The sequence below is a fragment of the Scleropages formosus genome, chromosome 15, assembly GCF_900964775.1.
Source record: "Scleropages formosus chromosome 15, fSclFor1.1, whole genome shotgun sequence".
Classification (NCBI taxonomy): Eukaryota; Metazoa; Chordata; class Actinopteri; order Osteoglossiformes; family Osteoglossidae; genus Scleropages; species Scleropages formosus.
Window position 1 is genome coordinate 23,688,468 of NC_041820.1, and position 23,278 is coordinate 23,711,745.

The 23,278-nt window shown below is 44.5% G+C and overlaps 1 protein-coding gene across 3 annotated transcripts in view; it reads right to left on the reverse strand.

Moving 5' to 3' along the window:
* The window catches only part of mdga2a (MAM domain containing glycosylphosphatidylinositol anchor 2a), a 240,961-nt gene that overhangs the window by 19,941 nt on the left and 197,742 nt on the right, over positions 1-23,278 (reverse strand). Inside the window, exon 11 of one of the 3 annotated variants that reach the window (XM_018764194.2) lies at positions 15,345-15,404. The exons of the other annotated variants lie outside the window; for them this stretch is intronic. Coding sequence (XP_018619710.1) covers positions 15,345-15,404 — 60 coding nt within the window. The remainder of the gene's footprint in view (positions 1-15,344; positions 15,405-23,278) is intronic. 3 annotated transcript variants of the gene reach the window in all.

Here is a 23,278-nt window from a genome sequence, read left to right on the forward strand (position 1 = left end):
TACATACTAGATTCATTTAACTGACACTTTTCGCCAAAGCGGCATACAATGTTAAGGACATAATTATTAAAAGTTTACAATTACTTACTCATTTATACAGCTGGGTAATTTTAAAGGAAGTACCTTGTTCAAGAGTACTAGAACTAGAGATCAAACCTGCGACTTTTAGATCAAAAGGCAGCAGCTCGAACCACTACGCTACCAGATACCCGTTTTAACAGTGATGTTCACCACTCATATTTACAGCAAGACTTACTAGACAGAGATTGGAGACTAGGCTGCAGCAACATCAGCATGCATGAAGTTCCATAAAAAGTACCTGCTGAATGACTGAAAGATCAGAAGTACAGTTAAGGGAACCAGCAAAGTCCTACACTGACACCAGGTAGTAATGTCAACATCGTTGATGTTGAGATGCTTTCTGTAGCTGAAGGGTGAGGGAACAGCCATTGCCCACCCTCTATTCACAAACTCCTCTCCAATCCTTTTTGAGTTCTGGGGAGTGAGAGAGTCTCTTGGTATTAATTATTAAGGGAGTGCCTATTTTTTGAGGAGTGCAGCCAACCATCCTCTAACTGCTTTGGTTTGCAGCATACACTTTCTGTGGTGGCCATTTGGTTGTTGTTGTCTGACAGAGCTGCTCAACACATTCCGGTAGGGGTGGGGGTGCAACGGATGTTCTAAAGCTGTGATGGAATGAATACCAAAGTTTAAAAAACAAGACCTCTTAAAAGAGAGGGAAAAGAAAAAAAAAAATTAAAAAAAAGTGACTCCAGTATTGTTTGACAAGTTCTGACTCTTGTTGAGAAGACGTGTTTTGCTATTGAAAGCAATGGCTGATTTTATTAAGTCTTTTAAATTCCCACCCCTCCATACACTGATGGAGAGCTGGTAAAACTGACGGTGCCACTTTTTTACTGATACACGTCACCATGGCACATCTGACATCCATGCTATGTGCATTTGGAGCTGGTCTAGCGTTCCATTTCTCACATTACTTCCAGTGCAATGTAGCAGTCACCTGAAGGCATGGGATGGAAAAATCCAGCCACATTTCTGAATGGATTTTGGCCTTGCTTTATCAATCTTATGCTCAGGCAAACCCAAACAAACTCATAGAGCAAATATTTGGAAGGGAAAAGAAGGAAAGCATTGGCTTGAGTTACTGGGTGTATATGACACAGGCATCTGGACAATTTTACTGTAGCAGGCTGTAAACAGTTTAATGTAAATTTCATGTAGTAGTATTTTTTTAATTAAAAAAAAAAAAATTCTACAAAACAGACATGCTCTTAAGGTGCAAAGACATTCATCATTTTTCAGGGAGCTGTAAGCAACAAATAGCTCTGTAGGTATGTACATTGTACTGATCACAGAGAGCCATGTGGAAATACAACTGGTCATGGGAATGACCCCACGTCACTTACCAGGTAGCCCCTCTCTAAAGGATTACCTTTGCTGGAAATTTACATTCCCTCTGCTCTGTGTTCCCTCTGCAGAGCATCCTTCTAAAAGTAGTGTTTACTAACATACAATTCCATTACCAACAAACAACTACGTGGTGTTTTTTCCAGTGTTGCCCACGAACTCTGCGACAAGCAACACTGGCGGCTAATCAGGCTCCGGGCACATAAAAGGGCAGCCCGGACCTTAGGAAGGTGCGGAACCTTGCTTCAGCCTCGTCCTGCTCCTCGTGATTGACTCCCTGGTCTGCCTCGACTCCTTGCCTGTCTTTGAATTACGCCTCTCGGATTCTCCCTTCGGACTACATGCGCACATCGGTTACCCTTGCCTGCCTCCTCGACCATGTCTTCTGGATCGCCCCCTGAACCAGCTTACCCTGCTCCACGCTTGGGTTCGACGCACCCGCCCCTGGGAAACACCATCACAGAAGGTCGTGCCTTAGACACGGACCCAGCGGAGCTGGACCAAGTACTGGCGATATTAGATGCTCGTCAGGCGAGTCTGGAGGGGATGGAGGGGATGGAACGAACGCTCACCAACCTAATCACTGCCTACAATGAAGTGATAAGCACCCTGAAAACCACAGTTGGTGTGTGTGCACCATGCGCAACTGCTCCTGCAGCGCCTAACCTCCCAAACACACACACATTTTCTGAACCGCTTGTCCCATATGGGGTTGCGGGGAACCAGAGCCTACTCGGCAACACAGGGCATAAGGCCGGAGGGGACACACCCAGGACAGGACGCCAGTCCGTCACAAGGCACCCCAAGCGGGACTCTAACCCCAGACCCACTGGAGAGCAGGACCCGGTCCAGCCCACTGCGCCACTGCGCCACCGCCCTTCCAAAAACATCCCCGTCAATACCACACTACAGTCACCTGACCCCCCTGAACCACTTTGACGGTACGCCCGCTCGTTGTGCAGGCTTTTTGTTGCAGTGTGAACTCATGTTTTCTAGTATGCCCCATGTCTACCATTCTGATCTAAGTCGTATTGTTTAAGTAATTTCCCTCCTGTCCGGCCGAGCACTTGACTGGGCCACTGCCGCATGGGGGCGCTGTTCCTTACTTAAATATGAGGAATTAAAAGACCTTTTTCAGGCAGTGTTCAGGCTTCTCTGCCCAGACCTGATGGCCAGCGAATGCCTCATGGACCTAACCCAGGGTGATCGTCCCGTGTCAGACTATGCGGTGGAATTCCGGATCCTCGCGGAGAAGAGTGAGTGGGATCGAAACGCCTTGCGTGCCTACTTTCGACGGGGGCTGAACCCCAGGCTGCGCAAAGAACTGGTATTCAGAGGCGAGACATGGACCCTTGACCAGTACATCGCGGCGGCAACCCGTTCCAGATAACCACTGCCCTCCGAGCAAGGGGATTAACTCCCTTCACCTCTACCAAGGCCGCCTCACCACCAGCGAAAGACAGCGCTGCTTACAGGGCCGGCTCTGCCTCTACTGTGGAGAACCAGGACATCTCCGGGCCAAATGCCCGATCCGACCTGACCCGCCGGTGAGTGGTACCCTCCGCTGCAACCGCCTTTTCATACCTGTAGTCATTTCCTGGGACAATATTCACTTGAGACCTCTGCTTTAATTGACTCAGGGGCAGCCGGCTGCTTTATGGATGTCGGCTTCGCTAAATCTCACGGCTTTCCCTGGTCCCCATGTAAAGTCCGGATGAAAGTAGTTGCTCTTGATGGACAGCCTTTGGGGAAAGGTTACGTCGACTCCCAGGCGAAACCGCTCCATTTGGCTGTGGGGGTCACTCACCAAGAACAGCTATGCTTCTATCTGATTCCTGCTTCCGAAACCCCAGTTATTCTAGGGTTTCCTTGGCTCGCCCTGCATGACCCAGTTTTCAAGTGGAGCACGGGGGACCTAGTGTCCTGGGGCCCACAATGTGGGACGGCCTGTTTATGTGTCCCGTGCAGAGCTACGTCTGTCGAATGTGCTGACCCTCTCCAACAGGTACACATTCCTCCCGTGTATCGAGACCTGGCGGAGGTGTTCAGTAAAGAACAGGCTGCTGTACTCCCTCCACATTGGCCCTGGGACTGCGCCATAGATCTCCTCCTGGGAACAACACTGCCTCGGGGCCGGGTCTACCCGCTCTCCATTCCGGAGCAACAGGCTATGCAACAATACATCACCAAGGCCCTCACAGAGGGGATCATCCGGCCTTCCACTTCCCCCGCTGTGGCGGGGTTCTTCTTCTTCGAGAAGAAGGACGGGGGCCTCCGCCCATGTATCGATTATCGTGGACTCAACAGTATCACCGTCAAGTACCCCCATCCCCTGCCACTGATTACCACAACACTGGAGCAGGTCCACCGTGCCCAGTGGTTCACAAAATTGGACCTGCACAGTGCTTAAAACCTGGTCAGGATACGTGAGGGGGATGAATGGAAGACAGCTTTCAGCACCGCCATTGGTCACTATGAATACCTGGTAATACCTTTTGGTTTAGCCAATGCTCCCAGTGTTTTCCAGACTTTTGTAAATCACATTCTCGGGGATCTCATTAAATAAGGGATCCTGGTATATCTAGATGATATTCTGATTTATTCCCCTTCCATGGAAGAACATGTGGCCCTAGCTCGTCAGGTCCTCCAGCGACTGCTGCAGAACAGACTTTTCGTCAAAGGTGAGAAGTGCAGTTTCCACTGAAAACAGATCACCTTTTCTGGTTTCATTCTCAGCCGAGAAGGGGTGGCCATGGACCCCGAAAAGGGCAGTAATCCAGTGGCCAAGACCCACTACAGTAAAAGCCTTACAACGGTTCCTAGATTTAGCTAATTTCTATCGCCGTTTCATCCGGGGCTTTAGTACTCTGGCTGCTCCTCTGACGAGCCTTTGAAAATGACCAGACTCACCTGGACAGACGACACGCAATGCGCATTTGACACCCTGAAGGGAAGGTTCACGACAGCACCCATCCTCTGCCATCCCGATCCTGAGGTCCCGTTTGTGGTGGAGGTGGATGCTTCGGAAACTGGGGTAGGAGCCGTGCTGTCTCAACACCAGGGAGACACCCCTAAACTGTACCCCTGCGGCTTATTCTCAAGGAAGATGTCCCAGGCCGAAAGGAATTATGACATCGGAAACCGAGAGCTCCTGGCAGTCAAGATGGCTCTCGAAGAGTGGAGGCACTAGCTGGAAGGGGCTCGCCACCCATTCATCGTCCTTACAGACCACAAGAACCTAGAATATCTGCAGAAGGCAAAGCGACTCAACCCCCGGCAAGCCAGGTGGGGACTTTTCTTCACAAGATTTAACTTTACTGTCTCCTATTGGCCAGGTAGCAAAAACACCAAGGCAGACGCCCTCTCCCGCATGTACGACCGGGAGCCACAAGAACGGGGACCTGAATACATCTTGCCTTGGTCTTGTGTTGTGGCACCGGTACAATGGGATTTTAACCAAGACCTAGCCAGAGCCCAAGCCATGGATCCTGAGCCTCCAGGTAAACCCGCAGGCAAACAATACACATCCCCCAGGATGAGAGCCACAATCCTACAATGGGCACATGACGATCCCGCCTCTGGCCACCCTGGGTACAGCAAGACCCAAGCTCTCCTCCAGAGGCATTTCCGGTGGCCATCCTTGCAGGAAGACACCCAGGATTACATTCGGGCCTTCCCGGTATGCGCACAAGTCAAGCCGTCAAACCAGAAACCTGTGGGACTCCTGGAGCCCCTGCCTGTACCAAACCGTCCCTGGTCCCACATCGCATTGGATTTCCTCATGGATTTACCCGCCTCAGATGGTAAGGCCACAGTGCTGACTGTTGTCGATCGTTTTTCTAAGGCTTGCCGTCTGGTGCCCCTTCCCAAACTTCCAATGGCCTTGGAGACTACCAAACTTCTCTTCCTCCACGTGTTTCGTCTCTTTGGTCTGCCCGAAGACAATGTGTCCGACAGAGGTCCCCAGTTCACATCCCAGTTGTGGAAGGCGTTCTGGAAGAAACTAGGCGTGTCCGTAAGTCTCACATCGGGTTATCATCCCCAGGCGAATGGGCAAGTGGAGAGAATCCAACAGGACATTGGTCGGTTCCTGCGCAGTTATTGCCTGGAGAAGCCGCAGCAATGGGTAAGATACTTACCTTGGGCAGCATACGCGCACAACTCCCTACCTCACAGTTCTACCGGCCGCTCTCCGTTTCAGTGCATATTGGGTTACCAATCCCCGTTGTTCCCGTTGCAACCTGCCTCCAGTGATGTGCCAGCGGTAGATGAGTGGTACCGGTCCAGCGCAGATGTTTGGAGAGAGGTCCGGCAGCACCTCCTCCACAGCCAGACTCAGATGAAACGCCAGGCGGACCGCCGGAGACGCCCGCTTACCTTCTCCCCCGGGCAGAGAGTCTGGTTGTCCACCCGGGGTCTCCGGGGGTCTTACCTCTCCAAGAAGCTCAGCCCACGGTATATCGGTCCGTTTAAGGTTCTGAGACGTATCTCCCCGGTTTCCTACCGTCTCCAGCTGCCTGCTCACCTACGGGTCCACCCGACCTTTCACACCTCGTTCCTGAAACCCTGTGCCGTGTCCTTACACCAGCCCCAGTTGTCCTCTCCTCCTCCAATTCCCCTACAGGATGGTGGTGCCCCGGCATACGCCGTGCGGGCCTTGTTGGATTCCCGTCGACGTTGGGGAGTCCTGCAGTACCTCGTTGACTAGGAAGGCTACGGGCCGGAAGAGCGCTGCTGGGTGGCTGCTAAGGACATCTTGGACTCGGACCTGATCGCAGCTTTCCACAGACACCATCCTGACCGTCCAGTGACCAGGCGTAAGGGGCGTCCCCCGGCTCACCGTCGAGCGGTAAGAGCCGCTTGTGGGGGGGGTACTGTCATGCCCACGAACTCGGCGACAAGCAACACCAGCGGCTAATCAGGCTCCGGGCACATAAAAGGGCAGCCCGGACCTTAGGAAGCTGCAGAACCTTGCTTCAGCCTCGTGAGTCACTTGCGCTCCTAGTAATTGCTCCTCGTGATTGACTCCCTGGTCTGCCTCGACTCCTTGCCTGTCTTTGAATTACACCTCTCGGATTCTCCCTTCGGACTACGTGTGCACATCGGTTACTCTTGCCTGCCTCCTCGGCCATGTCTTCCGGATCGCCCCCTGAACCAGCTTACCCTGCTCTGTGCTTGGGTTCGATGCACCCACCCCGGGGAAACACCGTGACGTCCAGTAACAGTTTGCCTTATGTTTTCACTTTTTTATTTTTTTTTTACAGGTTTCACCTGTAATAATCTTGGTAATCATGTCCCTGTTTAGACTATCAGTAACAGACAACCTTTAACCACTCCTTTCACAAGCAGGCTCAAAAGAATTACAGGGACAATCAACTGGAAATGTGAAACACACACACACACACACACACACACACACACACACACTTACTCACACACACACACACACACACACACACACACACTCACACACACACACACACACACACACACACACACACACACACACAAATGGATTCAATCCCTTCATTACCAGGAGTATGATTTTCAGTGTGTCATAGAAATGGACTCTATTCACTACCTAGTAACAAATATAAATAGTACAGGCATCCCCAGGTTTAATGAGCAAAATTAATTTCTTAAGATCTGCTGGTGAACTGAATTCTTTTTTTTTTAAAAAAAAAAGAACTCTTTGTTACCATTTAAAAGGACAAATTGTGTTTGTGAGCCACAAAAGATTGACCTGTAATTCAGTAAGTGAAAGTGTGACTGCTGTGCTCTAGCAACATGTGACAAGACATGTGGCACATCTCAAAGAAAGAGAGGCAGTGTGGGTCATGTAGTTTATAGCAGGGCAATAAAAGTTAATTTCTGAGTCCATACTGTCTAGGACCACTTGCATGTGTTTACACAACTAGGAAAATTTCTACTGTGTGTCTTAAACATCCAAAAAATCTAGTTCAAAACTATGTTAAAATACCTTGGATTCCAGGCTAGTAAACTTAAATTTAAAATCACATATAGAGTACATAACATATTTCCATGCTCCTAAACGTTCTTGTGCAGTACAATAGATCGGATCCTGGATCATGAATTTAAACCACGCTCAGTTTGTGCAGAAAGTGCAAGGAGCTGGTGAAACAATGTACAGCCATCCAATTTACATAATTACTGTAATTATTCGTAACACTCAGAGCCCCACTGTGCTGAGGTATTTCTAAAGTATCGCTTGAGAAAGAATAATGAAATCATACATTTGTAATGATATTGTCTTTCAAGAGCATTATATGTGTTTTGTAACTTTAGGTGACCTTAAATACTGCCTGTTTTTAGGGTGACCCATGCCCAGGGAAAACCCATGGTTTTTTTGGTTTTTTAGGTTTTTTGTAAGTCTTTCCATTGTTTTTTCAATTTTAAGCACTTTTTACATTTAAGGCTCATGAATATATGAATATTATAGATATTGGTGTGGGGTGAATGTATTTCCTCTCGTTCTTTTCTTCAAACAGTGGTAGGTCACAACGAACCTTTTTAGTGGCGAAGGTGTTCAGTAAAATGCTCAAGGCAGCAGCAGCAGTAGCAGCAGTATTAGCAACAGCAGTAGCAGCAGCAGCACACCATATATACAGTATCTACACTTGTCTCCTCTAAAGCACAAGAAGAGACCTTTAAATAGCCTCCTTTTGGTTCCTTTAGGAAGGACTGAACCATTTCCACCAATAAAACAGGGGTATCCATGATTCAGACAGGGATGCAGCAAGCATAAATGTACAGATGTTTAGTTACAATGAATACAATTCTTTCCTTACATTACCCTTTGTCCTTTTCATTAAACACAAGACAAACTTCCATAGTTACTTGTTTTTCCATTTTCCTGGGCATGGGCCACCCTAAAAATAGGCAGTATTTAAGGTCACCTAAAACCTTACTGGGGTCAGACCCAAAATAATACTGTTTGATAAGTGATGCAGTGAAACAAACATAACAAGCACAACAGGGACAGCTGAGTGTATGTGTTGTCTTGATATAAAGAATATTACAAACTCAGTGTGTGTACCCACTAAGTTAGTTTAACTGTACAATGAAGAAGTAGTGTTCCTCCTCACCCCAAACTGAGCAAACCTGCTCCGTCACTTGGATAATAAAAAGTCAGGAAATTTATGATTAATGCTTATAAGTTGGCAAATGACAACTGACGTGCCCAACAGGAGCCTTAAAACTTCCATAAATATAAACAATAAGTAAGTAGAACTTAATTTTCAGAGGCAAACACACAGGTTACCTTTACAATATAGACTCAGGTTCTACATTTGCTACCATAAAGACAAGACAAATGGGGTAGAGTATAACATGTTCACAGGCTCACAGGTGCACAGTATTAGAGAAGACCCTGTTGTAGTAGACTTGGAAACAGTACATACAAAAGCAAAAGTACAAAGCGGTGTAAGCAGAAAAGAAGAATATGAAGTGATGCTTAAATACAAGACTATCAATTTTGTGTATGCCAGAAACAAACGAAAAAAAAACAGAAATCACAAAAAAAAAAAAAAAACAATGTAATACTAAGACATGGGAAAAGACCCAAATCAAAAGAGAATAATAAGGTTTCAGTGGAAAAGGTTACAGGAAAGGATTGTTGTCTAGGAAAGCATTTTACCACATGACCCCTAATTAGCCTGTCCAACTGTGTAGAAGGTAAGCTGAATGGCTCAAATGAGAAGACGAGTCCATTTATCTTTCCAGTCAGCCTGTAAACAGAACCCTTTTAAATGTAAATAGGTTTTGCTGATGCTTTTTCAGAGCCATCTTAGCAGCTGAAGCAAGAGTGCAGCTAATTGAAATGCAGCAACGTCAGCTTGGACTCCAAAGTCCCCTAAGGGACTCCTGAGCCTAAATGCCACCACAGTAAACAAACCTAGCTGAGTGGCTACTAACTGTGGGTTGAGTATAGGCGGAAGACATAAAGGAGCTTGGATAGCTTTATTACAAGAAACACGGAAATGTAGTAGCTATTGTAACTGTCCGAATAGTATTTTTTGCCCCAACTGTCAACTATATCATTGTTATGCGTTGCAGAAGATAACTTCACTCCTTCAATGATGGATAAATAAGTGAGGCATTCCCTGGAACACATGCTGATGCTTGTCTTGGACACACCGGGGGCACTTGGACACTGGGGGCATGGAGGGAAAAAAAGACCCCGACCACAAATGGCAAAATGAGAACTGCTTGAACAATCCAAAGAAGGAAAACCATAGGAGTAAAAATGGGAAGCTTATCTTGAAAGCTGAACAGTTAATGCTACCTGTACAACCAGTTGGAGTGAGCAGAAGAGTCCGCAGGCCCACAAACCAGGTTTCGGTGATGTGGTTCTATCCTGTGAAACATGACTGGCTAAAATGACTGGGAACTCTGCCTGTGTGAGCGCTGTCTAGAGCACAAGGATGGATTTTATTTCCAAGTCTGGCCTCTTAAAGGCTAAGTGGGTAAACTCATTGCTTAAACTAAGTGCAGAAAACTGCCATAGAAGAGCCAGCGGGCCTGCAGAGCTAGAGCTCGTTGCATCAGGGCCCCTCCCAACATGCACAACATTTCCATTCTGCAGATTCAATTACTGTTTATTGTTTCTGAAAATTTTCTAATTTCACACTCCATATCCATATTAGGAGAGAAGCCTGTACTTCTTTCTCCCCCACAGTGATACTGCAGCATGGATGAAGAATCTGAGGAAGTGGTTGCTGTGTCTAAAATGGTCAAAGTGGAACTGCTGATTTTCTCAATACTAAAAACTGAAACAACAGGGCTGTAATGAGGACAGGGACAGTCTGGTAAAGTTGTAATGGAATCAGTCAAAAGCTTAGCCAGAGTGTTTTATTCAACACTTACCTGCAGTTCAAAAGAGGTGGTGGTGGTTAAATCAACCCTTGTAACAAACGTCACACACCAATTGTATACATCATCTAGAAACATCAACATTCAATTTTAATTTGACTTTTCTCTGTGAAGGATGCTGTGAACGGAACAATTCAATTTCACTCCGTAGGATACATAGTTTTACACCGAGCAGGAAGCTTCAGATGATTTGCAGCCACTGATCGTGGCTCATGATCAAGTGACATGGATCCATGTGTTTAAAAATATTAAAAATAGGCAGTACAGTTGGGCAACTTAACTTTCAAGCTACAAACTTTTCGCTGTCACAAACTGTTTGAGAGGTATTTCTTTTTTATAAATAGGTCTAGTATACCAATACACATTGTACAGTAAAGCTTTACTCGATGTACCAACAGATAGCAATCGCAAGTGCATTTACATTTATTCATTTAGCAGATGCTTTTCTCCAAAACGACGTACATCTCACCGAAAATACAATTTTTAGATTACATTAGGAGAAAGAGAGACATAGTTGCAGACATGTAATTCTTATGTAAACCTAGTTTGTTTCTTTCCACTTTATGCACTAATGTGCATCGCACGAGTAGGTGCATAAAACACAGGATAGACGAATCCTGATCACCTTCCTACAATTTTTTTTTTTTTTTTTAAGGTACACAAACATTTACTTACAATACAGGAGTAGTGACTGTGAAAAGGCTTATCTGGGCATGATCATAAAGTTACGGTGCATGAACATTACACCATAGATGAGCTTAAGAGATCATGGGCGAAGTGAATCCGGAAAAGGTGAGTTGAATGTAGACAGAGTTTCTACAGTTCTGAATGAGAGAGGAAGGTCATTCCACCACAACGAAGCCAGAAGTAAGAACCTTCGCACTTGACTTTTCGTGCGTGGGACCTCCAAGCGAGCAGAAGTAGACGAGCGAAGGAGTCTAGTTGGGGTATAGCGGATGATCAAGTCTTGAATTTGATCCAAGCAGCTATAGGAAGCCAGTGCAGAGAAATGAGTAGAGAAGATACATGGGAATGCTTTGGCAAGTGAAACACAATTCGTGCAGCAGGATTCTGTATCAGCTGTAGAGGTTTGATAGCAATAACGGGAAGGCCACACAAGACAGAGTTGCAGTAGTCCAAACGGGATGTCACCATGGCTTGGACAAGTAGTTGGGCAGAGTCAGCTGTGAGGTAAGGACAGATCCTGAGGATATTATGCAGGCTGTATCTGCAGGTCCGGGTTGTGGCTTCGATGTGCTGAGAGAAAGACAGACTTGAATTAATCGTCATTCCCAGACTATTAGCCGAGGAGGTAGGCAAAATGAGTGAGTTGTCCAGTTTGATCGATAGATTGTGACAGGAGGACAGGCCAGCTGGGAGGTGAAGAATCTCTGTTTTGGAGAGGTTGAGTTGGAGATGGTGATCAGACATCCATGCAGAGATGTCTGACAGGCAGACAGCAATGCGTGCGGAAATGTCTGTTGCTCCAGTTGGAAAGGAGAGGAAGAGCTGGGTATCATCAGCAAAGCAGTGGTATTTGAATCCATGGGAGGCTATGACTGGGCTGATGGAGGAGGTGTAGACTGAGAAGAGAAGAGGACTCAGTACCAAGCCCTGCGGGACACCGGTTGAGAGAGGCAAAGGAGAAAAACGGGAGCTCCGCCAGACCACTTGATAAGGCCTGTCAGATGGGTAGGACTGGCACACACACTTATTGCAAGTAGTAAACAGTACCTTAAGTTCATCAACACCCCACTCGAGCTCTAGCTAAAAAAAGATTGGTCAACTTTATTGTATTTTTCTCTTTATAACCATATCTTTGATTCTTTGGGTTGACCATGATTCATATTAAGTAATGAACCTCGTATTTCACTTGTTATTAGGGTTAGGGTTAGTGCACCACTTAATCACAGAGCTGCCCTTGATTATATGCTAATGCTGTTTCAGACCTTTTTTTCACATTTCTTTTTCTGTTTAATTTCTACCTGGGGCCGCTGTTAACATTAGTGATCAGGGGAGACAACATCACAACAGTTTGAGGGTAGAGAGGTTTTACAGAAAGTGTCCATCTTTGATAGTCTTTGAGCACATATACAAGACGTGCAGAGATATGTATGATTGTCTAACATACAAGAACTTGCACACACACATAAATGCACCAAACACAGTGTGTTCTTTTGTACTGTAAGCATGGACTGGATTGACAAAATTCACCCTGTTATGCACCATAGAAATGAAAAACACATGGCTTCTGCCATTAATACTCAAGCGAACATGAAATTGGTGGTCATCTTATAATTTTTTTATCATAGTGGAAAAAACTGGATCTGTCTTCCACATTACACTAATCGTGGACTGTTCAGTCAACAACATTTGGTATGCAGTGAAGGAGGGGTGTTAGTGGGATCAGTGTTGATGAGTGTGAGAGTTGCAGGAGTCCCTAAGAAGCATGCTGCAACTGACTATGCAAAACCTCCAGTGTCTTTCTACAAATAAATGTGGAACAAGAATGACCAGAAAGTAGAAAATGCCAGTAATCTCTTGCCAATGATTTCCCCCACTGAGCACATTGAGGTATTACAAGCATTAAAAGAATGGACACTGTACAGAAGTGCATAGGTACATGCTGGCCAATCTGACATGGAAATGAGTAGCGCCATGCTTTTCGGACTCCTTTGATGCTAGTGATTCTGTATCCCCAGTTGTAGGCAATAAACGAAGCACAGGCTTGCAGGGAAAAAAAAAAAAAAACAGAAAGTGTTAGCTTAATGGCCTTCGTATCAGTGATCTGACATGAGGCTGAGGCAGAAGACTTGGGGAAAACAGCCTTGTAAGGGAAAATAACTTTTGCAAGCTAAAATTTTTGCATGATGCCAGTAGAATTAAATGTGAATCTTGAAAAACTATTTTGCTGGGGGCTAACGTGAAAAGGAGACAACATAAATTATGTGAAAGACAGGAGTGCAGCTCAATAATTATCCTCTTGGCAGCTAAGATAAGACTGGTAAGTAACAGAACAGCATGGCATGTTAAATACAAGACAGATGGCAGATGTGGGAGGGGGGAATTACTTGGGCCTGCTTTGGTTTAACTCTGATTCCTCATGAAGCATGTGTAGCTTGTGTGGGAAACTTAAGGATAGACCAGGAGATTAGTCACCTTGATTCCAGCTTTGAAAAGTCATTGTGCACCTATAACTAGTACAATGGTAAAATACCTCAGGTATGATACTAAATGACAACAGTGCCCAAAACATCACATTTCCCTGGCGGGATGACACGAGTTTACTCCACATTTTTAACATGGAAAGACTGTACCCCCACATGCACTATCACAAAAAGCCTGTCCATGTCAAAGGAACAGGAGTGCCAGCTAACTGACCTGAAACATCCCTAATTTCCAGTGGAGCCTGTGAACTCTGAGGGTGACCAGATTTTAAAGTGGACCCCTATGGGGGGGCGAAAGAGCACTAATTGCAGCCACATGTCTGCAAACAGGGAGCGGCCACGACCAAGAGGGCCTCTTGACTGCAGACGGGTGAAAGCGAGGCAATTATCTACTCGGCTTGACATTCATGCCTTTCGACACGGGCAGGACCCGTCCTTGCCGCCTCCGAGGGCCCACAGCCTGTGACCTGCAATTCACTGTCATTAGCAAGTCCCTCAGTGGGCGAGAGGGAGGGGGTCGCCCTCTTCCTGCTCCTGGAGGGCCACAGTCCTTCAGAACACACTCCATTCCTTTTACCAGACTGGCAAACTGGGAGACGTGCTAAACGGCTGGAAGGCTGAAACATGGCTAAAACGAGTAGCGGAGGGATGTGGCCATGCTGGCATTTCAACCGCATTTGACCAGGGGCAAGACAAATGGAGTTCATCATTTTTCAGAGAATGGCCAGAGCTCTTCGTCTTGCAAAAGGGGGCCCTCACCATGAATCAATGTGGCGGGCAGCAGATTTCTAATTAATGCTGCTTGGCCCCAGAGCTATCCCTTGCTGCTCACACTCCTAGACTCTGTCCATGAGAGTCTCCGGGTGAGGTCTATCAGCAGTGCCTCTTGCCATGAAGGACACCAGAGACGGTGGCTCAAAGTGTCCAAGTAGAGGCCTTCCAAATAGCTGGAGAAAAAGTACACCCTCTGAGGAGGCCTGTCTAAATAATAGCTTCTGTGCAAATCGCAAACAGAAGAAGCTGATTATGCTGTGATATATACCCAAGAATATTACATGTGACAGCTCCTGAACCAAAATCATCTTCATGGGCTGAACACGACACAAAGTAACCCTTACAACTCTGGTAGTACAAACAGGACTTTTGAGAATGTTGAATAAAAAGACAATCCATTGACTAGGATGCAGGATGTTATTCAAATGTTTTCACAAACACACAAATGAAAACCAACAACACTGAGCCAATGGAAATTGGCAGGTTAGAAATTAAAACATCTTGAACTTCTCAGTGTAGCAGATACAAATTGGTCTTCTGACAAGCCATGCAGGTCTGCTTTCCGTGCTCATCCTCATCAAAGCCCAACACACTGACAAACAATGAAACCTCCGCTACTTCCATTTGAATCTGGAATGCCATACTGGAAGGAGAAAACACCTCTACAGGTGCTAAAGACATGAGAAGAACCATCCAACTTCTGACCACACTCCACAGTAACAACCCAGCCTCTCAGCAACACTTAGTGCAGATGACTGGAGGACCTCACTGTGGGATGTGATTGTGATTGCTGTTGACTGAGATGATTATCGCTTCCTCACTAACCCTTCTGCTCGACCCACCCTGCTGCCTTGTTGCCGCTGTCCGCCATCGTGACATTTCATTCCATCCCACATGACCTTTATTCAAATACCATCATCTGGAGGATATATAGTATGCATGCCTGCCCCACCAAGTCTAAGCAGCTGTGAAACAACAGTCTTAAGTGGGTTCATATAAAACGGAAAAAAAAAAAAACTTTTTTAATGCTGGCAGTGTTGAACAGCCTCACATTTTTGGTTAAGGTGAAAGTCATAAACTTCCCTGATGGCTCCGAGGTATCTTCTTGTGTTCCGCAGCCATACAGCTCTTTCCACATATTGTCTGAAAACACATAAAGGTACACGGTTTACTATCATGCACTTTTAAAACAACCCTTGCCTTAACAGCACCAACTGAAACACACCATTGACTCTTCTTGAACAGGGAACTCATTCCGATCGCTCTCATCTGGATGCGCAATCATGAGCCACCGCCGGGCAGGACATAGTCAGACAGCTACAGCAAACAAAATGCAACGGCAATAAAAATAAAGACCAAACAACAACGCCATCAACAACAACAAAAACTTTTTCATGGCCTCCTGAAGAGATTTCTCCTATTTCATTAGACCCATTGTTTTTCAGTGTTTAATATGAGATGCTGGTTGGATGTAAATGCCTTGTTTGTTGCCATGGCAACAAGTCTTCCCTCTCATTCATGTCATCACTTGGCGGATCTCGGTGTGAAAGAAAAAAGGGGGGAGGCATCACTGCTCATGCTAATTTCTCCCTCTTTGCTTTTTCATGTGCTTTAAAAGTGCCATAACCCTGCACCAGTCCTCAGGTTTTGTGGGAGACCTTTAAATTTAGAAATTACTCAGAATGTACTCCTGTTATATATAAAATAAAAAAAAGGCCTGATTTCTTTCTTTTGTACATTGAAATTTGTTTGAATACCTGACTGAAAAGCTGAAAAGGATTCAATGAAATGAGAAGAGTCAACTGTGAAGCTGACATTTTCCATTCTAACATTTTTTTTTTGCCAACATAAGAGCTTAATACAGTAAATTTAAGACAAGTTTTGGATGCAGTTTTTTAAACTAGTTGCTGTGGATGTTCTACTGAACAGCTACCAGAAAGATATGTTGGTAGGATATGCATGTGTGTGAGGTCAGAGGCCTCTTCCGGATGAGCGCCCAGTTCCAGCTGAAATATAGCTAAGAGCTCCAATTTCTATTGTGCCTGTGGGTGGAATTTAGGTATAGATGAACAATGTTATCCTGACTGACATATCTCATCCCTTTTCAAGATGCTCAGGCTCCTCATGTTTCTGGCTCTTATCAAGTCATTTTTGAGAGCTACGAGTCTCATTGACATAATTTTTTTTTCTTCGAGACCTAGATTTAGGTTTTGGATTATGGTAAAAAGCACACAAGAGAGACCATTCAGGAGTATATGTATGCAAACAGGAACCAGAAATAATAAACAAGATGGAACCCCGAAGGAAGGCATCATCCCTTTAAGGCAGATTGCTTGTCTTTTTATTCCAGAATTAATCAATTATAAACATGATCATATTACTAAGCTGCTAAACAGATTCATGTTGGGGAAGCATTTCAATGAGGAGAAATGTCAATTGGATCACGTACAACAATGACACGATGAGCTGGATCAGCGCTTGTTAACAAATATCACAACAGACCATGCATTAAAGGAGTCAGTGACAGCTCACTGACAGCTGACACTGAGGGAAGAACACTCACTATCCTTTTTCTGTGAAATCCTCCTCCATAAGATGCTTTTGACTCGATCAAAAAGTAACTGAGCAAAAACACTGAAACTTGTACTACAGAGAGCAAACGGTGGCATTAGATTCTCCGCAAATAAATAATCTGTACTGCTTTCTTAGCATGTGTTTAAATGGCCCTTTAGAAGAAAATGGCAGGGCTGGCCTTTGGTGATTCGAACCTTATTACAGAACCCATTTATTTTTAATAGATAAGAAAGGTGATACTGGCTGAGCAGGTAAGGGTGGAAGCTATCTCATCTGCGCAGCTTCAGAATTGCCCAAGGAACCGTTGCAACATCTTGACCTTCGCTGAAAAACCACTCCCATGAAAGTTAAGCAGATTCTTCCTGAAAAAGCTTTCGGCCATGCCATTTCACAATAAAACTGCATGACATACTGTGTATTTACTGTGCCCCCCTGTGCTGGAGAACCAATAAAATAAGGAAAGCATTACCTACGAAAGCAACACTGCAGATGAATAACACACAGGGAGTGTGCTGTGTAGCACTTTTTCCACCATGGGAGTCTTTGTCTTCCCGTATTTACATTTACTGTCACATTGTTTTAACACATCATTCATTAATCTATACAGTTTACTGGAGGAATCTCAAGGGGAAAGAGCTATTCTGCCCCAGTGTCTCTGAAAGTTTCTTACAGAGTTGTCAGGGCTAAAAGTACACACTTCTGGCATACAAATGCAGGAAATGCAATGTTTTGGAAGTACGTCAACGTCTGTCACAGCGCAAATTATCGGAAATGTTCTCTGCATATGAACCATTGATATCAGACTGATTTAAAAGCAAAGGCTGACTTTAAAACAACCTTAGCAAACAGCCTTAAACAACAGCAATGCTAGCAATTGGTACATGATAATTACATGACAGCAAATTAATAATTTATCACGTAAATTTGTTAATATTTTTATTAAATTAAATACTTTTTAAAAGTGATTGTACTGTAGTTTTTTCTTCCAGACCACATACTGCTCTCAGAACAGTGCAGACAAAACACTGTCATTCATTTACATTATTCTAATGGTTACACTCATATATCCAATTCAACAATCAGGGATGTAGAATTGTCGAATCATGTCATAGGATTCATACCTTAATGTAATATGTTTAATATATATAATATTACATAAATTTTACATTATAATATACACACACATTTTCAGAACCACTTGTCCCATACGGGGTCGCAGGGAACCGGAGCCTACCCGCCAACACAGGGCGTAAGGCCAGAGGGGGAGGGACATACCCAGGACGGGACGCCAGTCTGTCGCAAGGCACCCTAAGCGGGACTCGAACCCCAGACCCACCGGAGACCAGGACCGTGGTCCAACCCACTGCGCCACCGCACCCTCTCATTATAATATAGTATTATAATAATATTATATTAATAATATTCCTGTCCAGGGTGTACCTCCCCACTGCCTTGCACCCAGAGGTTCTGGGGAATAGCTCTGGATCACCATGGCCCTGATCAAGAGAAGCGGTTTATGAAAATGGATGGGTGGATGATAGATTGTGTACATTTTGAAGAAACTTCAAGTTCAACAGGATCGTTAGGCATGGGAGATTAACAAAAATCAAAGAAACATGATTTCTCTTTCCCAGGTATTTTCCCAGTCCCTTCTCCTGTTGTTGAAAATACAGATATGGTCCCAACAAGCTTATCAGGAAACTCAAACTTCTCTAGGTATTGGTGTGTCAATTTCAGGACCAAATCAACACCGTCATCATGTAACACTCACAGTGCGTTACCTGGCATTTTGAAGCTGATGTGGCGATGAAGAATTATTCATAGAGATGTAGCAAAGATGTTGCCACACAGCTGCAGCTCTTTTCCCTACTACACTGGCTCTTCAACTAACAAACATAATAACTGCAGTCAGGCATTTTCACCACTGAGTCACAATCAATGAAGGCTACATAATACACATGTCCTTTATCCAGGAGTAAGCTTAACATAAAAGTATTACAAAACCGTAAAAAATGCTCAAGAACACCATCCATTGATCCATCCATCCATCCATCCATCCATCCTCAGTAACTACTTGTCTAATGCAAAATTGTATGGGCTAGAGACAATCTTGAAAGCATAGGGTGTAAAGCAAGGTACACTCGTTTAAACATGATGCTTATTGTATTATTTGAAATTAAAACTCATATAAAATGACCAAAAATAAAAATGCACCGCCTCTATAACTTCTTATTCCACACCAGTTGCTGACCAGTACATAAGCATTCTGCATTTTAATAAAACACACACACTGATTGAAACCATGCTCGCAGCAAGCCAGAGTCTATCCCAGCAACACAGGGAGCAACGCTGGAGAGGGAGGGGACACACCCAGGATGGGACATCAGCCTACCACAGACACCCCAAGTGCACTTCCCAACTTGTACTTCCACACCCACAAACTGAGTGTGAAAGTGCAAGTTCACAATGTTAGAATGTTAGAGAAAAAGGTGAAAAAAATCGAATTAAACATAAATAAATCTACTGGGTGGGGACATGCTGGTGCAGTGGGCTTGGCCTCTGCTTGTTCTCTGGTGGACCTGGGGTTTGAGTCCTGCTTGGGTTGCCTTGTGACAGACTGGCATCCTGTCCTGAGTGTGTCCCTCCCCCTCCAGCCTTGTGCCCTGTGTTGCTGCAACCCTGCTCGGGACAAGCTGTTTCAGACAATGTGTGTGTGTGTGTGTAAATCTACTGGAAAAGTGTATATTGTTGAAAATTTGTAATTGAAATGTTCTCAGAACACCAATGTATTTTAATGCTCTTCCCGACAACTGCATGGATACCAAATAAGGTAAACATCTGTAGGGGAAGCACTGCAGCCTTGACACAGAAACTACTGCACTGACTTCATGCTGACTGACTGCAATAAATAATAATCATATCAATCTTATTTAGGCAAATATGAAAGCAGCTGGTGGCATAGTGGTTAGCGATGCTGGCTTTGGCTACAAAGGTTGCTGGTTTGAGTTTCACCTCTGCCTGTAATACCTGTGATGAATAAGCTACTTACTCTCAGATTGTTAAATATATATATTATTTATTTGTGTGTATATATATATATATATACAGCTGTGTAAATGGGCAAAAAATTATAAGCTACTCTGGACAAAAGCATCAGCTGAAAAAATAATGTACTAACTGCTCCTGTGTCTGGTACTGACAATATGATTATCAGCTATTTTGGTTAGTAAAAGAGGTAGAAAGCACCAGAACAGGTGGAGAGCTTTACATATCTTGGCAACATTGTAGATATGAAAGGTGGAGTGGATGCTGACAGAATACGGATCAGCAAGGCAAGGGTAGATTTCCTCCAACTGAAGAACATCTGAAGATCAACTGACTCGAACAACAAAATCAGGATCTTCAACATGATCGTGAAGCCTGTCTTCATGGAGTGGAGAACTGGAGAACCACTGCCACAACCACGAGGAAAATTCATCAACATTAACATAAACATCGACACTTGCCTCAGAAGGATCCTCTGGATTCGCTCGCTCGAGACCATCAGCAACAAAGAACTTTGACAGCGAACAAAACAGCAACGAGTGGAAGATGAAATACTCCAAATACGCTGGAGATGGATATGCCACATCCTTCGAAAACCTGCTTCCAGCATCATATGGAAAGCCCTCACCTGGAACCCACAAGGGAAGAGAAATCGAGGCCGACCAGAAAAAAGCTTGTGCCGCAACATAGAGGCAGACATGAAGGAGATGGAATACACCCGGAGACAACTCGAGAGACTGGCTCAGGACCAGGATGCCTGGAGAGCTCTTGTCTGCGGCCTATGCCCCAGGCAGGGCCAAAGGAGATGATGATTAATTAGTAATCCTTGCACCTTGACCAATAATATGTCATGAGGATTCCAGAACATAGATGTGTCTTAGATGTTCTGGCAACATCTTTGTTCTGCAATTTCTGCAGTTTGAGAAAATCATACATCATAAAGATCCTAATTGGCTTAAGAATAGTCCATGCACTCAGCATTAAACGTCCAAACCAAAAATACTTTGTTTCCACCTAGGCACCACCATATCATTCAACAGGAGAGAGCATCGCACTCACTAATCGAGATATAATCCATTTTTACCCACTTTTAATTCTTTGAATTGGTTATCAGTTTTTTTGGCAACGATTCAGCGGGGGGGGGGGGGGGGGGGGGGGGGGGCAGAGTCTACAGCTGCAGACAGAAAGAACATCTTGAAAGTGGAACACGCAATGCAGGCAATCCAGAAACAACCACAAAAAGCACCATTCCATCCAGCAAACCCGGCACCACTCTAAACCAATTACCTCTTTTAATTGGATTGCAAAGACAAGGCAAAACAATGAAGAAGGCTTTGTGAATGAAAAACAATATTCCAATTTGCAATGCTTTCAGTTTTGATTAGATTTACTTTATCGTTTTCAAAAGCATAAGTCTTTGCCTTATTTATGCATTCAATTTGGGATTATGAACGACTTGCAAATCCTTGACTTGCCTTTTTATTAAACTTTGTCTCTGCCAACCATTTGACGGCAAACAACATAATGTTTAAAATGAACTTGAATATGCAGTTTCTACGACTGCTACTGTTGCCATGTGCCTAACAAAGCAGTAAAAAGAATAGCATTAAAGTTTTATTTCCCATTAAAGTGCGCGATATTAAAAAGCAATTATCAATCAAATTTTTAAAGCTTTGTAATCATAATCTATAAATACAACCTAGCCCATATTTTGCGTAAACACATAATTGCATTAGCTAAGTCACCGAACAAGTCCATTAAATATAGCGCACAGAAGAAGAACACAGGCTGCATGGTGAGCAATATGGACAGCCAGCTCGGTAGTGCACATCTCAGTCTGTCAGGTGTTGTAGGCCGAGTGGCAGTTTAAACACCGGACCTGTGATCTCTCCTTCTGACGAAATGAAAATCCTTTTGAAATCCCTTTGAATCCAATATTCTGTCTTAATGGGTGTTTTATAACACTCTAGGGGGTTATGGGTTTGAGGTTTGATTCCCTGGGGCTCTGCAGATGTTGCTCCCAAGTCTTTTTTATTCTGAATTGCTTTGGTCAAAAACAAACACATAAACCCTGTGTAAAATGTAAGGGAAAAGGCTAAATAAAATGTGGCCCCTGTAGAACAAGCAACAACAACCAACAAAGTGCTCTCTAGGGGACTGATGTACTGAGGTGCACTAGGCATCAGCTCCTCAGTTGTAGAGGGACAGTGGAAAGCCATGCTGAGCTGTCTGAGTCAATGGCCCTGTCAGAGGTGATGCCTACTCTGCGTTGCACTGTGCCCTCGAAATGTCAAGACCAAGTGGAAAGCAGCAAGACCTGCGCAGCCGGCTGCGGCAAAACACGCAAAGAAAGGAATGGCGGTAACAAGCATGTCACGCAGGATGTGAGCATGTGGTGAACCCTGACGCTCCTCTGCCTTCAGCACAGACCCATACAGCTTGGGCCTCGGACACTCAAGCTGTCCATCGGAATCAAGACCCAGATGTAAAGTGAGCTTTTCTGCTGAATTCCATCACTAATTTCCTTTTTGTCCCTTATCTTATTTGTACAGCTGTTAACCTGGAGGTACCGCTGCAAATTAGTTTTCTGTCCTTCTGCCGTTTTCCCACTTTTGTTCCCCTTCAGCTCCTGCCAGGTGAACTCCTTTGCAGCTGGATATGGAAAGAAAGACTCTGGAAATTTGTGCCATCTCTGCAAACTAAGGCACCACATGGTAGTTTCACTTCCTTGTACATACTGAAGTACAGTAAGTACCCCTGCCTGTTTGTAATAAATGGCTCCACTTTTACAGGCATACATTTATATATATGAGGGCATTTACACGCACGCATGGTACAGCCACCACCTGAGCTGCCAGGTGGGTGTGGGTTTCAAGTCCTGCTAAGGGTGTGGAGAGTTTACATGAATGTCTCTTGGTTTTCCTCCATCAGACAAGCATGGAAGAAGGCCCTGGCAAACTACTTCTGTTCCACTTGCCTTGCAAAGTACACAACTGATACAATTGCTATGACCCTGAACTCAATGGCATGTCCAACATCATCATATAAATTTATATATGTGTGTGAACTGAACAATACATAGTACTGAAATCAACATATAGGACAACAAGAGACACCAGAAACACACTTTTTTTTTGTCCCGGGGAAATAACATAAAGGGAAAAATCTGGTGTGTGTTTGTTTTAATGGCTCAAAATGTACTTATGTTTACTCTAAGCTGAACCTCAACTTGGAGAAAAGTGTCAGATGAATGAGTAAATGCTAAAGAACTACATGTGAAATCTTAACTATTTCCTACACTTAAAATTGCAAAAAGCATACATTTGCTTGACAAATGTCTTGCAGCTCCCAGCCTTATAGCCACAAGGGTATGTCATTTTAAAAGCCATCTTTAACAA